Here is a 16,509-nt window from a genome sequence, read left to right on the forward strand (position 1 = left end):
CATCTCACGTGCAACAGTCTTTGCATAACACCCCATTTTATCCATGCCACAAAAACGGTAAATTTGGTAGTTACCAATAAATAAGTTGGGGGTCAAAAGGACTAAAGCCTTAGACTGCTCTTTATCATAAGATATCCTCAGACAAACCTCCCCATTCTTCATTCTGGCTCTATAAAATTAAGGAGCAGAGAAAAACTGGTAAGTGCCTGACTTTACAAAGAAAATGCACTCTGTATTTCCTTGGTCATTAGATCTATGTTTATAAACCAACTGTACCACTCCCCCATGTACTCCCCCTCAAAAAACTAGCTTAAAATAGGCACTTAATTGGTGGTGGGGAAATGTTCCAAGTATTGCAAAGAATGTCAATTTAGTAATCTCAGCATGTTGCACTTTAGTAATTTAAGAATCACGTTAAGTACCAGTGGCATGTTAAGAAAACCTGTGTTAAATTCCAGTAAACATTAAAAATTGGATAATGGACTGATATTTCTGGGCTTTACCCCCAAATTTAATTATGTATTCACAGAACCAAATATTGAAAAGAATACAAAGTTCACTCTAGAAATGTCAAAACTGAACCACTGTTTACCAAGTAACTAAGTAAAATAAAAAGGAAATCTTGGTTATTTAAACACAATGTCTGATATTTTAGCAATTATAATTTGAATACATACTTATGTTCTCATTAGTGACTATACTATGCTAATAGAAAATCTATCCACTGACTGTGCCCTGTTTGCCTATAAGATGAAGGACTACTTCAACAAACTACATGACATTTATACAAATTGAGTAAAAAGGAAATTTTAAAGAAAATTTTCTGAAGAAAATAAATATTCTTAAGGATAGAAATGTATATTTCACAAACTTTAAAGGGCTAAAATCTAAATCATTTTGCGATTACCATGTATCATTAAGCCAACAGATATTTTCATTAAAAATTCAGAAGCATCGTTGGTGTTTAGAAATAATCAAGTAAAAGACCTGAAACCAAATAGAAAAATCACAATACAAAGAAAAGTAGATTAAAATAAATTAGTTAGGACTTCTACAAGTTTAAGGCTGCATTTAGGTAAGTGTCTTTACAGCTACATTTACAAAATTGGAAGCAAAAATCATATTCATGACACAGACTAAAATTATAAGACCCAAAAAGCTACTATAAATCCAAGAGTTTTGAGAAATTCATTAAGAAATGATTTTTAAAATATATTATTTCTATCTATACATCCAATTTAAAAATACCAACAATTGATAATTTGGACAATGAAAACTCTATAAAATGGCATCTGTCTTAGGAAATCTACTCTGTTCCATATAGAAAAACCTCCAGAATGATGAATCTCTTTATTACTGAAAAACACAGAAGTTGGTACTGAAAACAGAAGGTTTAAAATACACATGCCAAGACAATATACAAATAGGGTAGGCAGGTGGGTAGACATGGACAGGGCTTAGTGGTCAATATTCCACTCAGCTCCCAAGTCTAGCAGATCTGGGTTTGGAATGCTAGGACCAGTCACTGTAACCTCACTGAGCCTCTACTTCTGCATTTGTTAAAAAGGTGCTCATGATCCTTCTCAGGGCATCCTGATGTTTAGCACAGGATGCTTCCCATCTAAGTGCTCAGTAAGCATCAGCTATTGTCACAGTTCTTTTTTGCTGTCATGGTGTCCAGACATGTTCTCATTACTGACTATATATAATATGCTAATAGAAAACCTACTTTATCAACTGTCTGCCCTGTTTGCCTACAATATGAAGGACTATCTAAACAAATCACAAGACGTTTATATAAATTGGGTAAAAGGGAAATTTTAAAGAAATTTAGCAGTTGGTGGAATGCTTTTTCTCATCTTATTCCACCGCCTACTTTATGAACATAATACTTACTCACCCGAAGATGTAAACATGTACCATATAGCAACATATAAATAAATCTATTTTAGGAAACAAGCATTTTGTCGTCCCTGGATTTGTGACAGTACGTTGGCAAATAACCTGAATGAGTAACAGGTTAACCTGAACGGAATCATCTGAAGCCTTACTGCCCCAAAAAGACTTTAGCTTGGCTTCAGGAAGGCCTTAACCTGCAATGTTCTAACTCACTCTAAACTTAGAGCGGACCAGCCATGTTCTGCCTCCTAGAGACCTGAATGGCTAAATCTAAAAAAATGGTACACTCAGACGATTGAATAGAAAATGTCTTAGTGTACTATCATTTTGGTTTATGTACAAAATATTAAGGTAGTCATAGATGAGAAATAGGGCCAAATCTCTCTTCTAAAGATATGAAACCGTAATTAATGGTAGTCAACTTTTTTTTTTTTTTAAACTACGGTGAGACAGGGAAGAAAAATCTTAACATGGACCACAGACATCCCATGCCTCTCCACTCCTTTCTCCTAAAGATACCAAAACACTACTTCAAAAAGGGAGATATTACTATTAAGATACTTCAATAGGGGAGATACACACACACACTCACAAATACAGACTTCTTTATCCTCAATAAAAACTATAAGAGTAAACTTAGTATATTTCTCATATTATAAATTCTATAGTAATTGTTCAGTAGAGTTTAAAAAACAATCCAGACACAGGAGAGATAAGTGCCGTAAACACTACTCTCCAGAAAAAAAAATATATATTAAAATTAAAAGGTGAACTTCAAGAATTTCAGAGATGTTTTAAGGCAGATGTAATTAATCAGGAAATGATGAAGAACTTGGAGGAAATACCAGGATCTGAGAGAGCAGAATACCGTTCCATAATAACGAAATATAAAAGTGAACGAGAAGAGATAAATATGAAAAATTCCCAGCTCCTGTTCTGGCTTGACCCTATTTTTAGAAAAGTCTGATTAGTAAACAGCAAAATAAGGAGGTCCTAACTTTAAAACCAATTTTACAATAGCAGAATATGAGCTTGTGGTCACAATATCAGACATTGAAAAAAATCTCCCTTATGATATATTTGCAGTCAATAATAATAATGATAAAGAACTGTGGCAAACCGTACACACATGAAAAAAGGCCTAAGCTATTTCACTACGGACAGTGGGTAGTATCAGGGCTGCCAACAACATTCCACTTTTTTTTTTTTTATAAGATTCCACTTTTGCAGATATCTTAAGTACTGTTTTGGTAGTTCAAGATAATACATGTACAATGTATTGTCTCCTATTTAATATATGTATGTTCTGGATGATATCATCCCAACTTGGAGTAATCCTCACAACTGACTCAGTGACTAATGAAGAGCCATTACCAAGGCCTACCCTCCCTCCCATAGAGGCACACAGTTAAGAGAGGTTTACTCTTCTCTTAGTTCACATTTCTGTTACAGCAGAAATGCTAAAAAAAAAAAAAAAAAAAAAAATTGGATTTAAAGCCTCCTTTAATAACAAAAAAGGTAATTAATGAAAACACACTACATTTTTATATTGACTAGCTCCTTCTCCTTGTATTATAGAGTTTTTATCTGATTAAAACCACAATTATTGCTAAACCATAATTCAACTTCGTATCTGAATTAAGGTATCCTTAAGTATTTTGAAAAACTTCAGAAATTGAAGGTCCAGAAACAACAAATATACAAGTAATCCAGGACAACTGTGGAAATTGGAAAGGGAAGGGGGTTTATCAACGGTTCTCAGGATATCAAGAGAAAATAAGGATGCAATCACTTGACAGAACATGATTTGCTATTTTAAAAGAGCAAAGAGAGGTGCCTGGGTGGCACAGTTGGTTAAGCATCCAAATCTTGGTTTTGGCTCAGGTCACAATCTCAGGGTCATGAGACTGGGTCCCAAATTGGGCTCCCATTCAGTATGGAGTCTGCTTGAGAGATTCTCGCTCTGCCTCTGCCTCTGCCTCTGCCTCTGCCTCTGCCTCTCCCTCCCTCACTTGTGTGTGCACGTTCTCTCTCTGTCTCTGTCTCTCTCTCTCTCTGAGATAAACAGTTAAATAAAATCTTTAAAAAGAGCAAAGAAAAAGGCCAAATACTTTTTAGTTTTTCTAACACAAAATTAGAGATTTCTACAAAAAGTGTAATTATAACACTTATCATTTGCTTGGCTACATTTGTGCTTAATGGACATGAGGTGAAAATATGAACCAATCTGGGATGAAAATGCCATAGTCTCACAGTCAACTGATTATCCATCCACACTAATGCAAAAAGGCATTACCTTCAGTAATTCGGAACAACGGATGGAGAGTTCTCAAATTACTGTTAGATGAATCTTTTCCTTCTTAGTCTGTCTTCTAAAGGTTTAGACCCTAGTGTTTTGGGGTCCAAAAACTGGGCCATCAATATGACAGACCATCTCTAAAGCAAACAATCCATCCACAGATTAACTAAGTTGATGTGACTAACATATACCCCAATCAATATACTGCACATGGACACTACATGCCAAGCATGCTTCAGAGTAATTTCTGAAACTTTAAGAATGAGAGAACATAACTGAGACTTCCCTAGCAATACCAAAACATGCTTAGGTCTACTAAAGAGAACTCCAATTAGCTTACCTCCTGCAGTAGATCAGCCTGCTCAATTGCTTTAAGGACATTTTTCTTGGATGTTTCCTGAACTTCCCCTCCCAAAAGAAATTCATCCAAAATAAAATAAGCCTTCTCAAAATTAAAGATGATATCAAGTTCACATACCTAAAAAGCAAGAAAAACAATGTCAAAAACTGAAGAAAGCAAAAGATACTTACCCACCATTGGGTAGTGCATAAAATCTGATCAGAGTGAATCGATCTTAATTCTTTCTAAAAATAGCCATCTTGCTAATAACTAAGCATCACTGATTTAGTCAGCTTAATTGTCAAATCTCAAGTACTTGGAAACACAATACCTACAAGCTAAGTAAAGTAAGACCTGATTCTGGAAGCTCCCAACATGAGCAACTTAATAATTCTCTATTGATAAACACTGATCTTTTTAAATACACATTTCTTAGATAATGTGATTATAACTGCTTACCAAATCTAAATTCCATACAAAGCACTTCCAGAATATTAATCTTTGCAGCTGAACTCCTTCCTGTTTCACTATTTTAAATCTCATTCTCACAACCATCATTAAATGAGTAGGGCCATGGGATCAAGCATTCATTCTGGCAGCTGACTGAGCACGCTAGCAAAAGACAGTCAGCCCTTCCCTCTCCTGCAGTTATTTTTAAACAGTCAGAATCCCCAAGATGATCAAATAATAAACTTGTTACAGAAAAGATTAAAAAAAAAAAGACCATGGCATTCAATTTCCTAAAACAAAATACTACTCACGCTGCCAAAATACTTGTCAAGTAATTCCACATAACGATGAATTATTTCCAGGGTAATTAGCTCATTGTCCTGATCCTCGATAGCACAGCAAAAATACAGACTAGCATATCTGTAACAAAGCAAATGTGGAAAAAATTTTACCCTATAATCATGTTTTCTAAATATGTTTTCATACCCTATTGTGAAGGATCCCATGCTTATACAGTTTATTTCCCCTTTTACAACAGTATAGATTCTTTCCCTCCTGGATTACAAAAGGAATGAATGTTGGGACGCCTGGGTGGCTCAGTGGTTGAGCGTCTGCCTTTGGCTTGGGTCATGGTCCCAGGGCCCTGGGATGGAGTCCCACATCAGGCTCCCCGCAGGGAGCCTGCTTCTCCCTCTACCTGTGTCTCTGCCTCTCTCTGTGTGTCCCTCATAAATAAATAAATAAAACCTTTAAAAAAGGAAAAAAAAAGGAATGAATGCATGTAGTGTTTCAAAAGTACAAAGCAAAAAAAAAAAAAAAAAAAAAACCCACAAAAAACAAACCCAAAAACAAAAACAAAAAAAGGATCATTCAATCATACCATACAGAAATCTTCTAGAAAGAGTAACTCATTTTGCTCTTCTTTCAGGCTCCCTTCTCTGAATATTCTAAAACATAGCTGGACCCGATTATTAAATATAATGAAAGAAATATAATTGTCCTATATTGTATGAAATATAATACACTTACTTAATTAAAACAAAATGCACCGTGTGACTAATTCAAACTACAAGTAAACAGGGAAGAAGATAAACTTTCCGACCAAAGGACTCACTGAAGATATTATCAACATGAAGGCAATGCCTGAAACATTTTGTTGAAGTGTAATATACAAACAGAGGACACAGGTCATATACTCTTGGTTTTTTTCTTTTCTTAAAGATTTTATTTATTTATTCATGAAAGACACGGGAGAGAGAAAAAGGCAGAGACACCGGCAGAGGGAGAAGCAGGCTCCATGCAGGGAGCCCAACGTGGGACTCGATCCCAGGTCTCCAGGATCCCGCCCTGGGCTGACGGTGGCGCTAAACCGCTGAGCCACCCCTTGGTTTTCAAAGTAAACCCACCCAAGTACCAGCACCCTAAGAAACAGATTATGGAACTCCTGAATCCCCTCTCCTAGCCCCTCCAGGTCACAACCTGCCACCCCCAAGGGTAACTACTATCTTGACTTCCCATGGCATAGAACTGTTTTTAAAAACGAGGTTTCTAGGACTGTGGAATAAACTCCAAGATAAGAACAGTTTTAAGTTATTACAGAAGTTAGAGAAAGAGAACAGGGGAAACTGTGACCTGTCGTCAAATTTTCCAAGGTCTATCTGTTAAATGAAAGTTTAGGTTATTTACCCTTGAATAATAAAATTGGAAAACTCATATTCTCTTTCCAAATTAGGATTCTAGCACATGGGACTACATTATACTTGACCCAAGGAAGCCAAAACGTAACATATAACCTTGAGGCATAGCAAACAATGATCAAGTCTTTTGAGGATTAAAAGAGCATTTTCAAATGGTTTAAGTGTGTTATAAAGGCTGTTGAGAAAAACAAACCAACGCTACCAAAAAACCAGAACATTCTAAACAAGTCTGTTTTGACAGTAATTTTCACTGGCAAGCATTTAAGTGATTTTTCGAAAACACAATGAGCAATTACTGTTCATAGCATTAACAGAAAATAATACACACACAATCTCAGTTTTGGAATTCAATGAATTCCTACTCTTCAGTATGAGAATGTCTAATATTTACAGAATGCTCTATTAATATCAATGCTATGGGGCACCTGGGTGGCCCAGTGGTTGAGCGTCTCCCTTTGGCTCAGGTTGCGTTCCCGGGGTCCTGGGATCGAGTCCTGCACTGGGCTCCCCGCAGGGATCCTGCTTCTCTCTCTGCCTAGGTCTCTGCCTCTCTGTCTCTCATGAATAAATAAAATCTTAAAAAAAAACCCACTATCATCACATTGATCAAATAAAGACCAATTGGGGATCCCCGGGTGGCTCAGTGGTTTAGCACCTGCCTTAGGCCCAGGGCGTGATCCTGGAGACCCGGGATAGAGTCCTGCATCAGGCTCCCTGCATGAAGCCTGCTTCTCCCTCTGCCTGTCTCTGCCTCTCTCTGTGACTCTCATGAATAAATAAAATCTTAAAAAAAAATAAAGACCAATTATTTGATCTTTCCAACAGTAAGCACCATAATCCTTGATTACAGAGGAAGGCAAAAACAAAACAAAGAAAAAAAAAAAACGAGGCCCAAGAGTATAGGATCTGCCAAGTGGTTGGTCTAGGACAAGAAATCTGATCTTCAGACCTTTTCCCACTCCACCTTAGGAACTCCCTCATCATACACAGCTAGACTTTATTGCCATGTCCATTCTACCTGACTTATACATTAAGTTATTCAAAATGGTAGGTCTCTTGTAGGCTTAGAGAGGAAGCTTTCAAATGTGTTCATTTATTAGCATGAAGGACATAAGAGGGCACCACCTCCAACTTTATTTTTTAAAAAGATTTAAAGATTTTATTTATTCACGAGAGACAGAGAGAGAGAGAGAGAGAGAGAGAGAGAGAGAGGCAGAGACACAGGCAGAGGGAGAAGCAGGCTCCACGCAGGAAGCCCGACGTGGGACTCGATCCTGGTCTCCAGGATCACACCCCAGGCTGAAGGTGGCGCTAAACCGCTGAGCCACCTGGGCTGCCCTATTTTTTAAAAAGATTTTATTTATTTATTCATGAGAGACACAGAAAGAGAGAGGCAGAGACACAGGCAGAGAGAGAAGCAGGCTCCATTCAGGGAGCCTGATGTGGGACTCGATCCCAGGACTCCATGACCACGCCCTGGGCCGAAGGCAGGCACTAAACCGCTGAGCCATCCAGGGATCCCCCACCTCCAACTTTAGAGTGCTTCCTCTCCTTCTTACCCTGTTTTGTGTATCTGTTTAAAAGGCAATGAGGGACACCTAGGTTGCTCAGTCAGCTAAGTGAACCACTTTGGCTCAGGTCACAATCTCCAGGGTTCAGAGATCAAGCCCTACACTGGGCTCTACACTGAGCATGGAACCTGCTTGGGATTCTCTCTATCACTCTCCCTATCACCCACCACTCTCACCCTGCTCACGCAAATTCAACAATCTCTCTCTTAAAAAAAAAAAAAAAAAGCAATGGAATATTCCAACCCTCCATCCTCCCTAACCCATGTTCACCAAATAGTTCTGAATTTGAGGAAACTGATACAAATAACATGTTACAAGTCCCCAAATCAAGAAAACTAAAGATTAAAGGAACTGATATTAAATAAAAATGGTAGATAAGATAAAAAAAACAGACCTGACTAGCTGACACAAACAGAGTGCTATTTAAATAATCTCATTAGAAGGAATGTATTAAGGGGCGCCTGGGTGACTCAGTCAGTTAAGCATCTGCTCAGGACATGATCCAGGGATGCTGGGATAGAGCCCCAGAGCCCCACATCTGGGCTCCCTGCTTAGTAAGAAGCCTGCTTCACCCTCTCCCCCGCCCCTCCTCCTGCTCATGCTCTCTCACTCTGTGCTCTCAAATAAATTTAAAAAAAATGTTTTTTAAAGAAGGAATTTAGGGAACTCCTGGGTGGCTCAGCAGTTAAGCGTCTGTCTTCGGCTCAGGGCATGATTCTGGAGTCCCGGGATCGAGTCCCACATTGGGCTCCCTGCGTGAAGCCTGCTTCTCCCTCTGCCTATGTCTCTGCCTCTCTCTCTCTCTCTCTCTCTCTCTCTCTCTCTCTCTCTCTCGCTGTGTCTCTCATGAATAAATAAAATCTTTTTTAAAAAAATAAAATTAAAGAAGGAATTTATTAACAGTGTAGGGCAAACTTTCTTTTACTCTGAATGTCAGCATTTCTACAATGCTACTGTTAATCTAATGCTTGCACCATCCTTGCTCCTTATCCACAGTACGGCCTCCTGAGTTACAAATAAACAGTACTTATTCAATGGTGCTTAATTGTGTGAATCATTTAGAACTATTAATTTAATTATCACCAGGAGTAATGTGTCCAAGCATCAACCATTATTTTTAAAATCCTGCAATATAGGGGTGCCTGGGTAGCTCAGTCATCTGCCTTCGGCTCAGGTCATGATCTCAAGATCCTGGGATTGATTGAGCCCATCAGGCTCCCTGCTCAGCAAAGTGCCTGCTTCACCTTCTCCTGCTGCTCCTACTTGTTCCCTCTCTCTCAAATAAATAAAAATAAAAAAAAAATCCTGTGATGCCAAAAAAAAATCCTGCAAAACTACCTAAATGTTTGCTTTCACTCAGAAAGGAAAAAGAGTTATCAATTAAACAAATATTGTTATAGGTGAACATCCAGTTATCAGGATTATAAGGCACCTGTTTATAGAAAGCTTGGAAGAAACAGAATAGTTAACAAATAACATTCATAGAGCCCTCACTCTGAGACACTAAATGTTAGCCGAGGCTTTACCATTTTAATCCTCACAACAACTCTTCCAGAAAGATACTGTTATTAACTTGCATTTATAGGAGACCCAGGCTTAATTGAGTAACGGTAATTTGACTCCAAAACCCAAGTTTCATATTAAAAACTACAGCCAGGAACTGTATTAAATAAAGTAATCCTGCACCTGGCAAAAATTAAAACTGAATAAGCAATATTTTAAGAGTTTTGAAGAGGAAGAGAAAAATTGTTATGCTGATTTAGTAAAAGACTATCAAGAGAACTGAAGTGTACCCCTATTTTTAGAACCAAATGCTTTTTAAATATTCAATTTTGGCTTATTTTGTTCTCTTAGTATATATTTGTAAGTTTAAATCTGAAGTAAAAGTAATAATAGACTAGTAAGAAGAAAGGTATGTTTGGTTATTTTTAGCAGAGTGGATTAAGGCTTACTCTAATTACTGGCACTCAGAACATCTGAAAGTGCCTATTCTTATATTCAAAACACATGACTTCTCCGCAGCCAGCTATGTGTCAGCTGACTGTGCGTGAATGTAACTAAACTATTCTCAATACCCACTGGTATGTTATTAAAAATTCTTTTGTTAGTAAAGAAAATACAGTACTGTGGCAAATTCTCAAACTAGTAATTTGGAGATATATGTATTTTTAAATTCACTGAAAAACTTTAATCTAGTGCCTCTTCCATAACATGCTGCATAAAATAGGAATCAAAAAAAGCATACAGTGTTAGGTCTTTTTCTTTCCTTTTTTTTTAAGGTTTTATTTATTTATTCATGAGACACAGAGAGAGAGAGAGGCAGAGACCTAGGCAGAGGGAGAAGCAGGCTCCCTGGGGGAGCCCAACGCAGGACTCAATTCCAGGACCCCGAGATCATGACCTGAGCCGAAGGCAGATGCTCAACCACCGAGCCATCCAGGTACTCCCAGTGTTAGGTCTTTAAGAAGACACACACAAAATGACTTGTTCAAAGTCACAAAACTAGCTAAGGGTGCAAATCAAACAGAACCCAAGTCCTCAGATTTTCAATCTATTTTTTCAGCTATATTCTTTTTTTACTTAATTTTTTTTAATTTTTATTTATTTATGATAGTCAGAGAGAGAGAGAGAGAGAGAGAGAGAGAGAGAGGCAGAGACACAGGCAGAGGGAGAAGCAGGCTCCATGCACCGGGAGCCCGACGTGGGATTCGATCCCGGGTCTCCAGGATCGCGCCCTGGGCCAAAGGCAGGCGCCAAACCGCTGCGCCACCCAGGGATCCCCAGCTATATTCTTCTTATCCACACCTCCCCCAACCCTCTTCCCAAAAGGGGGAATGTTATGAGAAATGTTCAGCAAGAAGAATGTGGCTGAGACAAATGGAAGAAGGAAGACCTAAAGAGATCACTTGGTGATAGGAACAGCAACAGGGCTGGTTCAGAATTTCTCTCAGAAGCTAAGTGAGAATTCTTTTGCTTAAAAGGTCTTCTCTTCCAGCTGGACTAGGAGAAAAAAAAATCACCTGTTTATATCAACAAAGAATATATGAGGTTTTCAGTATGAAATGGGGCAGATGCATAGAAAAACAGATTAAAAATTCTAACTTCCGCCTTAAAATAAAAATTCTGCATGTGAATTTTATCTCAATAAAGTTTTTTTTTTTTAAGGGCACCTTTTATTTACAGGCACTTGATACAAGTATCAGAATGGGTTAGATTACCCTTTAGCCTTTAAAAAGAAAAAAGCTTGGCCCAACATGGGTGGGCTGAATGCTGTATGCGGGAACACCGGAGAGCTTGCTTTCCTTCAGCATAACAGGCCACTGCCTTCAGCTGCAGGAATCTCGATTTCTGGGATTGATTCCCTTGCTGGTATTTTCCTCCTCCACACGGGGGACTCCTTCCCCTATCTAGAAATAAGCTTAAGTCTCTCACACCTTTTTAAAAACCCTGTCCCTCGTCTATGGGTGGTTACCACCTCTTCACATCTGACAAAGCTCCCAAAATAATCTACATTTGCTGTTTAAAAGTCTCCACCTCTTCACACCTCGCCCCATTTCTTCGAGAGTTGTTTCTACTATTTCACTGAAAATGTTCCGACAAATGGCATTTTATGAACTCTCACTGTAAAACCTAATAGATTCTTTCTTCACTTTGTTTTTGCAACATTTGGCACTGGTGACTTAATTTTCAAAACTCTCTCCCCTTCCCTGACATTACTGACCCTATAACTTACCCTCTCCCCGTCTCCCTGCCCCTTGAATGTTGGTGATCTACCACTTTATGCCTGATTTCTGCCCTGACTTCCACATCCACCCCGAGCAAACTAGGCATCTCAGTCACCGTGTCTACTACCTCACATTTACAATCAGCTCAACCAGAAATGTGGAATCACTGCCTTCCCTGTTTCTAGCAGCGACCAAGTATTGTAAAACTTACCTTGTAGTAACAGCTCATTCCGCCTGCTGAGCCCACAGCAGTCTTCCTTCAGGGCTTCACTATAACGCCAGGGTCTCCTAAGGGATCTCTCCAGGCGGTGGGCCTCAGCGCTCCACCACCCCCTCCCCGCTCCACCCCATTCTCCAATTACAAAGATCCTTTCAGAAATGTGTATCTGCTCTGTTTTCATCCCCGTTTAAAACCTTCCCCTCTCCACTTAATATCTGTTTCTAGCCCTCTTATCAGTCACTAACTAGAATATGACCTTGGGCAAGTCACTTCTCCCAAATTCTTCCTTTTACAAAATTGAAGTTTAATCAACAGTGGCGGTTTTAAAGCTCATGAAACATCTCCTATGCAGAGGATGCAGGCCAAGGGAGCAGAGGTATGAGATCCCAGTCCTGTTTTCATGAAAGCACCTCCACTTCCACTTGTTTCATTTAAGGTTCTAACCTTGGGACAAAAAGCTTTATAAAAACAATCATCTGACTAGATTATTCCAAGACCTCTCTCAGCTCTAAAATGCTGAGTTTTCTCAACAAGTACTAAACCCAAATCACCCAAAGATGACTAAATTTATTCTACTGGAAAGAGGAGTTAATGGTATTGAGAACATTCTTAATGTCCTATAATCCCCATTACCTCCTCTGCCACCTCCCTCACAAAACACCTGTCCACACCTAGAGTGGAATAAAGGAAAGAGAGAAAACCCAGACTTCTCTTCAACCGTCCTTGCAGCCCATACTGTTTGTTCCCTGCACTTCCCCTACAGAAGACAATTTTTATATGCAGAAACACTCATCTTACACACAGTAAATTATGTGTAAGACAGGGAATATGGAGAAGAAACAAAGTAATTATATTTCTTTTAACCTGATTAGCCTAATCTTGAGAAATATATTTTAGAGTATTAAAAGACTTGCATATAATAAAGATGTACATTTTTTAAAAAGCTTAGTGTTCAAAGCCAATGTGAGTCATTTTGCAACATCAAAAATTTAAAAATCTATTCTTTGCAAAATTATCTATCAGATCTAATAATACCTCCATGACAGCAACAAGTGTTCTTTGAATAAATGCTAACAAAGAAATCTTGTGTATACACAAAGGTTCAAAACCTCTATATGACTAAAATGGTCTATGTATCCAAGGTGTTCATAAGTAAGATTCTAAAAGTCAGAAAAAAGGCACGTCAGCTATTAGTCATTACTGTATAGATTTTCAAGAAGGGGGTAGAGGGAAAAGGCTTGTCTAAATTCAGAGAATTACAGCATTTAAAATACAACCCAATTTTCACCTGTAAAGAAATAAATTCATTTAATTTTTCTAAAAAGATTATTAAAAAGGAATAATCATTTATGCCTTTAATCACATAATTAGTTTTAAATCGACTTCTGATTTTATTTTTTGACTGGGTAATCAATCAAAACAGCAGTTATTTTAAAGACATAAAGCTTTAACTTAAACCTTTTTCATGTAAATCTTTATTATTTATAAATGTCATCTCTCAAAAAAAGTCTGCCATTACCACATTATACATGACTGAACATTTGATCCTACTATTTTACCTATCTGATAAATAAAAATTATACCTTTTGTAAACAATCTTCAGATCACGCCACTCAAGAAAGCTGCACATTTTAGGTTTCCGTGCTAAAACGGTTTGAACAAGTTCTCTTGTAATCTTTTTCTTCTCTTTGTCTGATAGTGGGACATACCATTTTTGCAGTCGAAGCTTTCCCTGACGACTAAAAAGCAACATAAACTGCATCTGTTAAGATAAATAGAACCAAGATTACATGCAACACTTTGACTCCGTAAAGATTAAGATGACACATTTCACAGAGAAGCTTTGGGGCCACGACCTGTAACTGACCAATGATTAGCAGCCATCAGTATTGCTATGCCAGTTAAAATAGCAGGAAAATTCTTGTATAAAGATCTTCCCACCAGATGCAAATTTCCCCACCCCACCCCACCCCACCCCACCCTGTTCCACCTAAGTGTGGTAAGCAGCTTGTAGCAGAAAAACAAAACAAAACAACAACAAAAACCCCAAAAAAACCCAGGTAAAGAGCTGAGTGAAAATTTTGAGGAAAAAGATAACACCTGCAATTTAAGAAAACTGTCTACCTGTGCTATACATTTCACACTCTCTGTATGATATCAACTGGTTTAGATACATTTGAAACAAACAGCAGATCTACTATTTTTCACCAAGGCTGTTCCAGTTCCAGGCTGAATTACTTGTTTTCAGACAGCTATCACTCAGAATGCTCTCTTTAGTTTATGCTTACATATTTTAGGGAAAACAAAAGATCTAAAATTTTAAACAAAAAAACCCCAAAGATGCACATTTTTCTTAATTAGAGCCTGATTTTTAAGTTCCTCTTCTCATCTTCACTTAAAAAATTCCAATATAAATAGGCACACAATAAAGAAGTGGGTTAATGTAACAATATGAAAAAATATAAACCTTTAAAATGCCAAAATTGAGTCACACACATGTAGAGACATTATGCAAAATACTTCATTTAAAACAATTTTTTAAAAATGCATCTGCACATGGAGTGGATGTTGAATTCTAGTATATTTCACTTACACTATTTTGTATATATGTATTTGGAACCTCAAATACGTCAATTAGTTTTACATGTTTAATTTTAAAGGGAAGCTTGTAATCCAACTGGTCTTCCCAAATGCAAACAGGTATGCATTGTTTCTAACAAAAGTTCATTTAAAGGTACAATTCAGACACTTTTTTTTCTTGTAACTGCTATAAGTTCCTTTAACAGGGTTACTACAAGTAAGATCCCAACCCGATTCTTAATATGCATCATACCATCTTAAATTTGAATATGGGGTGGGGGAATTAGCACAGCCAATTTAGAATAAAACCGGCTGTAAATTTCGCTAAGAAATTATTGTCGCTTTTTGTACTAATCCAAACGGGCGTCAACAAGATATTTAGAAATTTATGATGTGGCAATTTAACTTCATTAAAGTTAAAACAGTGGTATTACACCTCACTTAAAACCTGCACCGGCACAAAATAAACGATGTTCTTGATATCAAAGTGCCTCCCATACAAGTCGTGTTAGGACAGCGGCGTTCGAAGGGGGACAGCAAGTAAAGCATCACCTGGACGTTTACTGCAAACCCGTTACCAGAACTTTAAGAATAACAGACCCCTGTATCAGGACCCTGACGACCCGGACGGGTGGCGGTTTGCTTTCGAAAAGAGCACGAGCTCCAGGCGGTCTGTATCCCCTCCCCACCACTTTACAGACGAATGAATAACACACTCTAAAATAAATTATGTGCTAACACGGGACGATCCCCGGTTGCGAAGCACAAGTATTCCTTCCCTCTGGTTAAAAAGTAAAGCTTTGATTTTTGCCACAAATCACAGGGCACCTCAATTCCTCGAGATTGGCTACTAAAAACAATAGGCTCCGCCGCGGAGCCGGCTCAGGGCCAGCGTTCCTCGGTCCGGCCGCGTCCGACGCCTCCCCACCGCCCCACGGGGCCGCACTCCCATCACTGACCGAGCCCGGGTGAGGTGACGGGCTAGGAGCGGGGCAGACAATGGCATTGGCCGCCGCGCAGGGGGCGCCAAGGGTCCTCCGCCGCCCCCGCCCCGGCCGCGGGCCCCTCCCGAAAATGCCCCGCAAAACTTGAGGTGATTCCCGAACCACAGGTGCCGCGGGGCCCCCCGCATCCCCCGGCGCGGCGCGGAGTGGAGAGGGGCGCGGACACCGAGAGAAGTGAGTTGCCGGGCGCCGCGAGCCACTGGCGGGCCGGGCGGCCAGGCACCGGGTGGGGTCGTCGGGGCGCCCGCGGGGCGGCGGAGGGCGCGCCCGACCCTCCCTCCCGGCTCCCTGTCCTCGACGCCCCCGCTTGCCCCCCGGGACTTACGGCGGCCGCGGGCCGCGGGCGCGGCGGAGCTCGGCCGGCGGCGGCGGCGGCGGCGGCGGCGGCGGTGCCGGCGGCGGCTGAGGGGAAGCCCCTGTCGCCGAGCGCTGGAAGAGAAGCCGTGTTGCTGTGGGGAGGGGACCCAGCCGGCGGAGGAAAGGCTTAGGCGGCGAGGGGAGGGCGAGCCGACAGACCCCGCCCCGTGGGCCGGACGAGGGAGGAGCCGGGGCTGCGGCGAGCGGAGGGGCGGGCTGGACGACGCGCGGGAACCCGCTAGGCCGTCGCCAACGGCACCGGAGGCGGCGCGGGCGCTCGCACCGTCCGAGAAAGCCGATTGGCCGCGTCCCTACCGAGAGGGGTGGTCTGGGCCGGAAGTCGGGCCACGTGACCCGGAAGCGGCTG

General features: G+C 40.1%; 1 protein-coding gene across 4 annotated transcripts in view; it reads right to left on the reverse strand.

Annotated features, from left to right (window-relative positions):
* The window catches only part of AP1S2 (adaptor related protein complex 1 subunit sigma 2), a 30,124-nt gene extending 13,820 nt beyond the window's left edge, over positions 1-16,304 (reverse strand). Inside the window, exons 1-5 of one of the 4 annotated variants that reach the window (XR_008666109.1) lie at positions 16,111-16,303; positions 13,785-13,963; positions 5,300-5,408; positions 4,539-4,676; positions 75-169 (exon numbers count right to left, since the gene is read on the reverse strand). Coding sequence is in view for 3 of the 4 variants with exons in the window: in XM_055337864.1 (XP_055193839.1) it covers positions 4,539-4,676; positions 5,300-5,408; positions 13,785-13,963 (426 nt within the window). In the remaining variant the exon portion in view is untranslated. Of the gene's footprint in view, positions 1-74; positions 170-4,538; positions 4,677-5,299; positions 5,409-13,784; positions 13,964-16,110 lie in introns of all 4 variants that reach the window. The other 3 variants (XM_055337864.1, XM_055337865.1, XM_055337863.1) reach the window with 3 other exon arrangements.
* Between the last annotated feature and the right edge of the window lie 205 nt (positions 16,305-16,509).

The sequence above is a fragment of the Nyctereutes procyonoides genome, unplaced genomic scaffold, assembly GCF_905146905.1.
Source record: "Nyctereutes procyonoides isolate TBG_1078 unplaced genomic scaffold, NYPRO_anot_genome, whole genome shotgun sequence".
In the NCBI taxonomy this organism is placed as follows: Eukaryota; Metazoa; Chordata; class Mammalia; order Carnivora; family Canidae; genus Nyctereutes; species Nyctereutes procyonoides.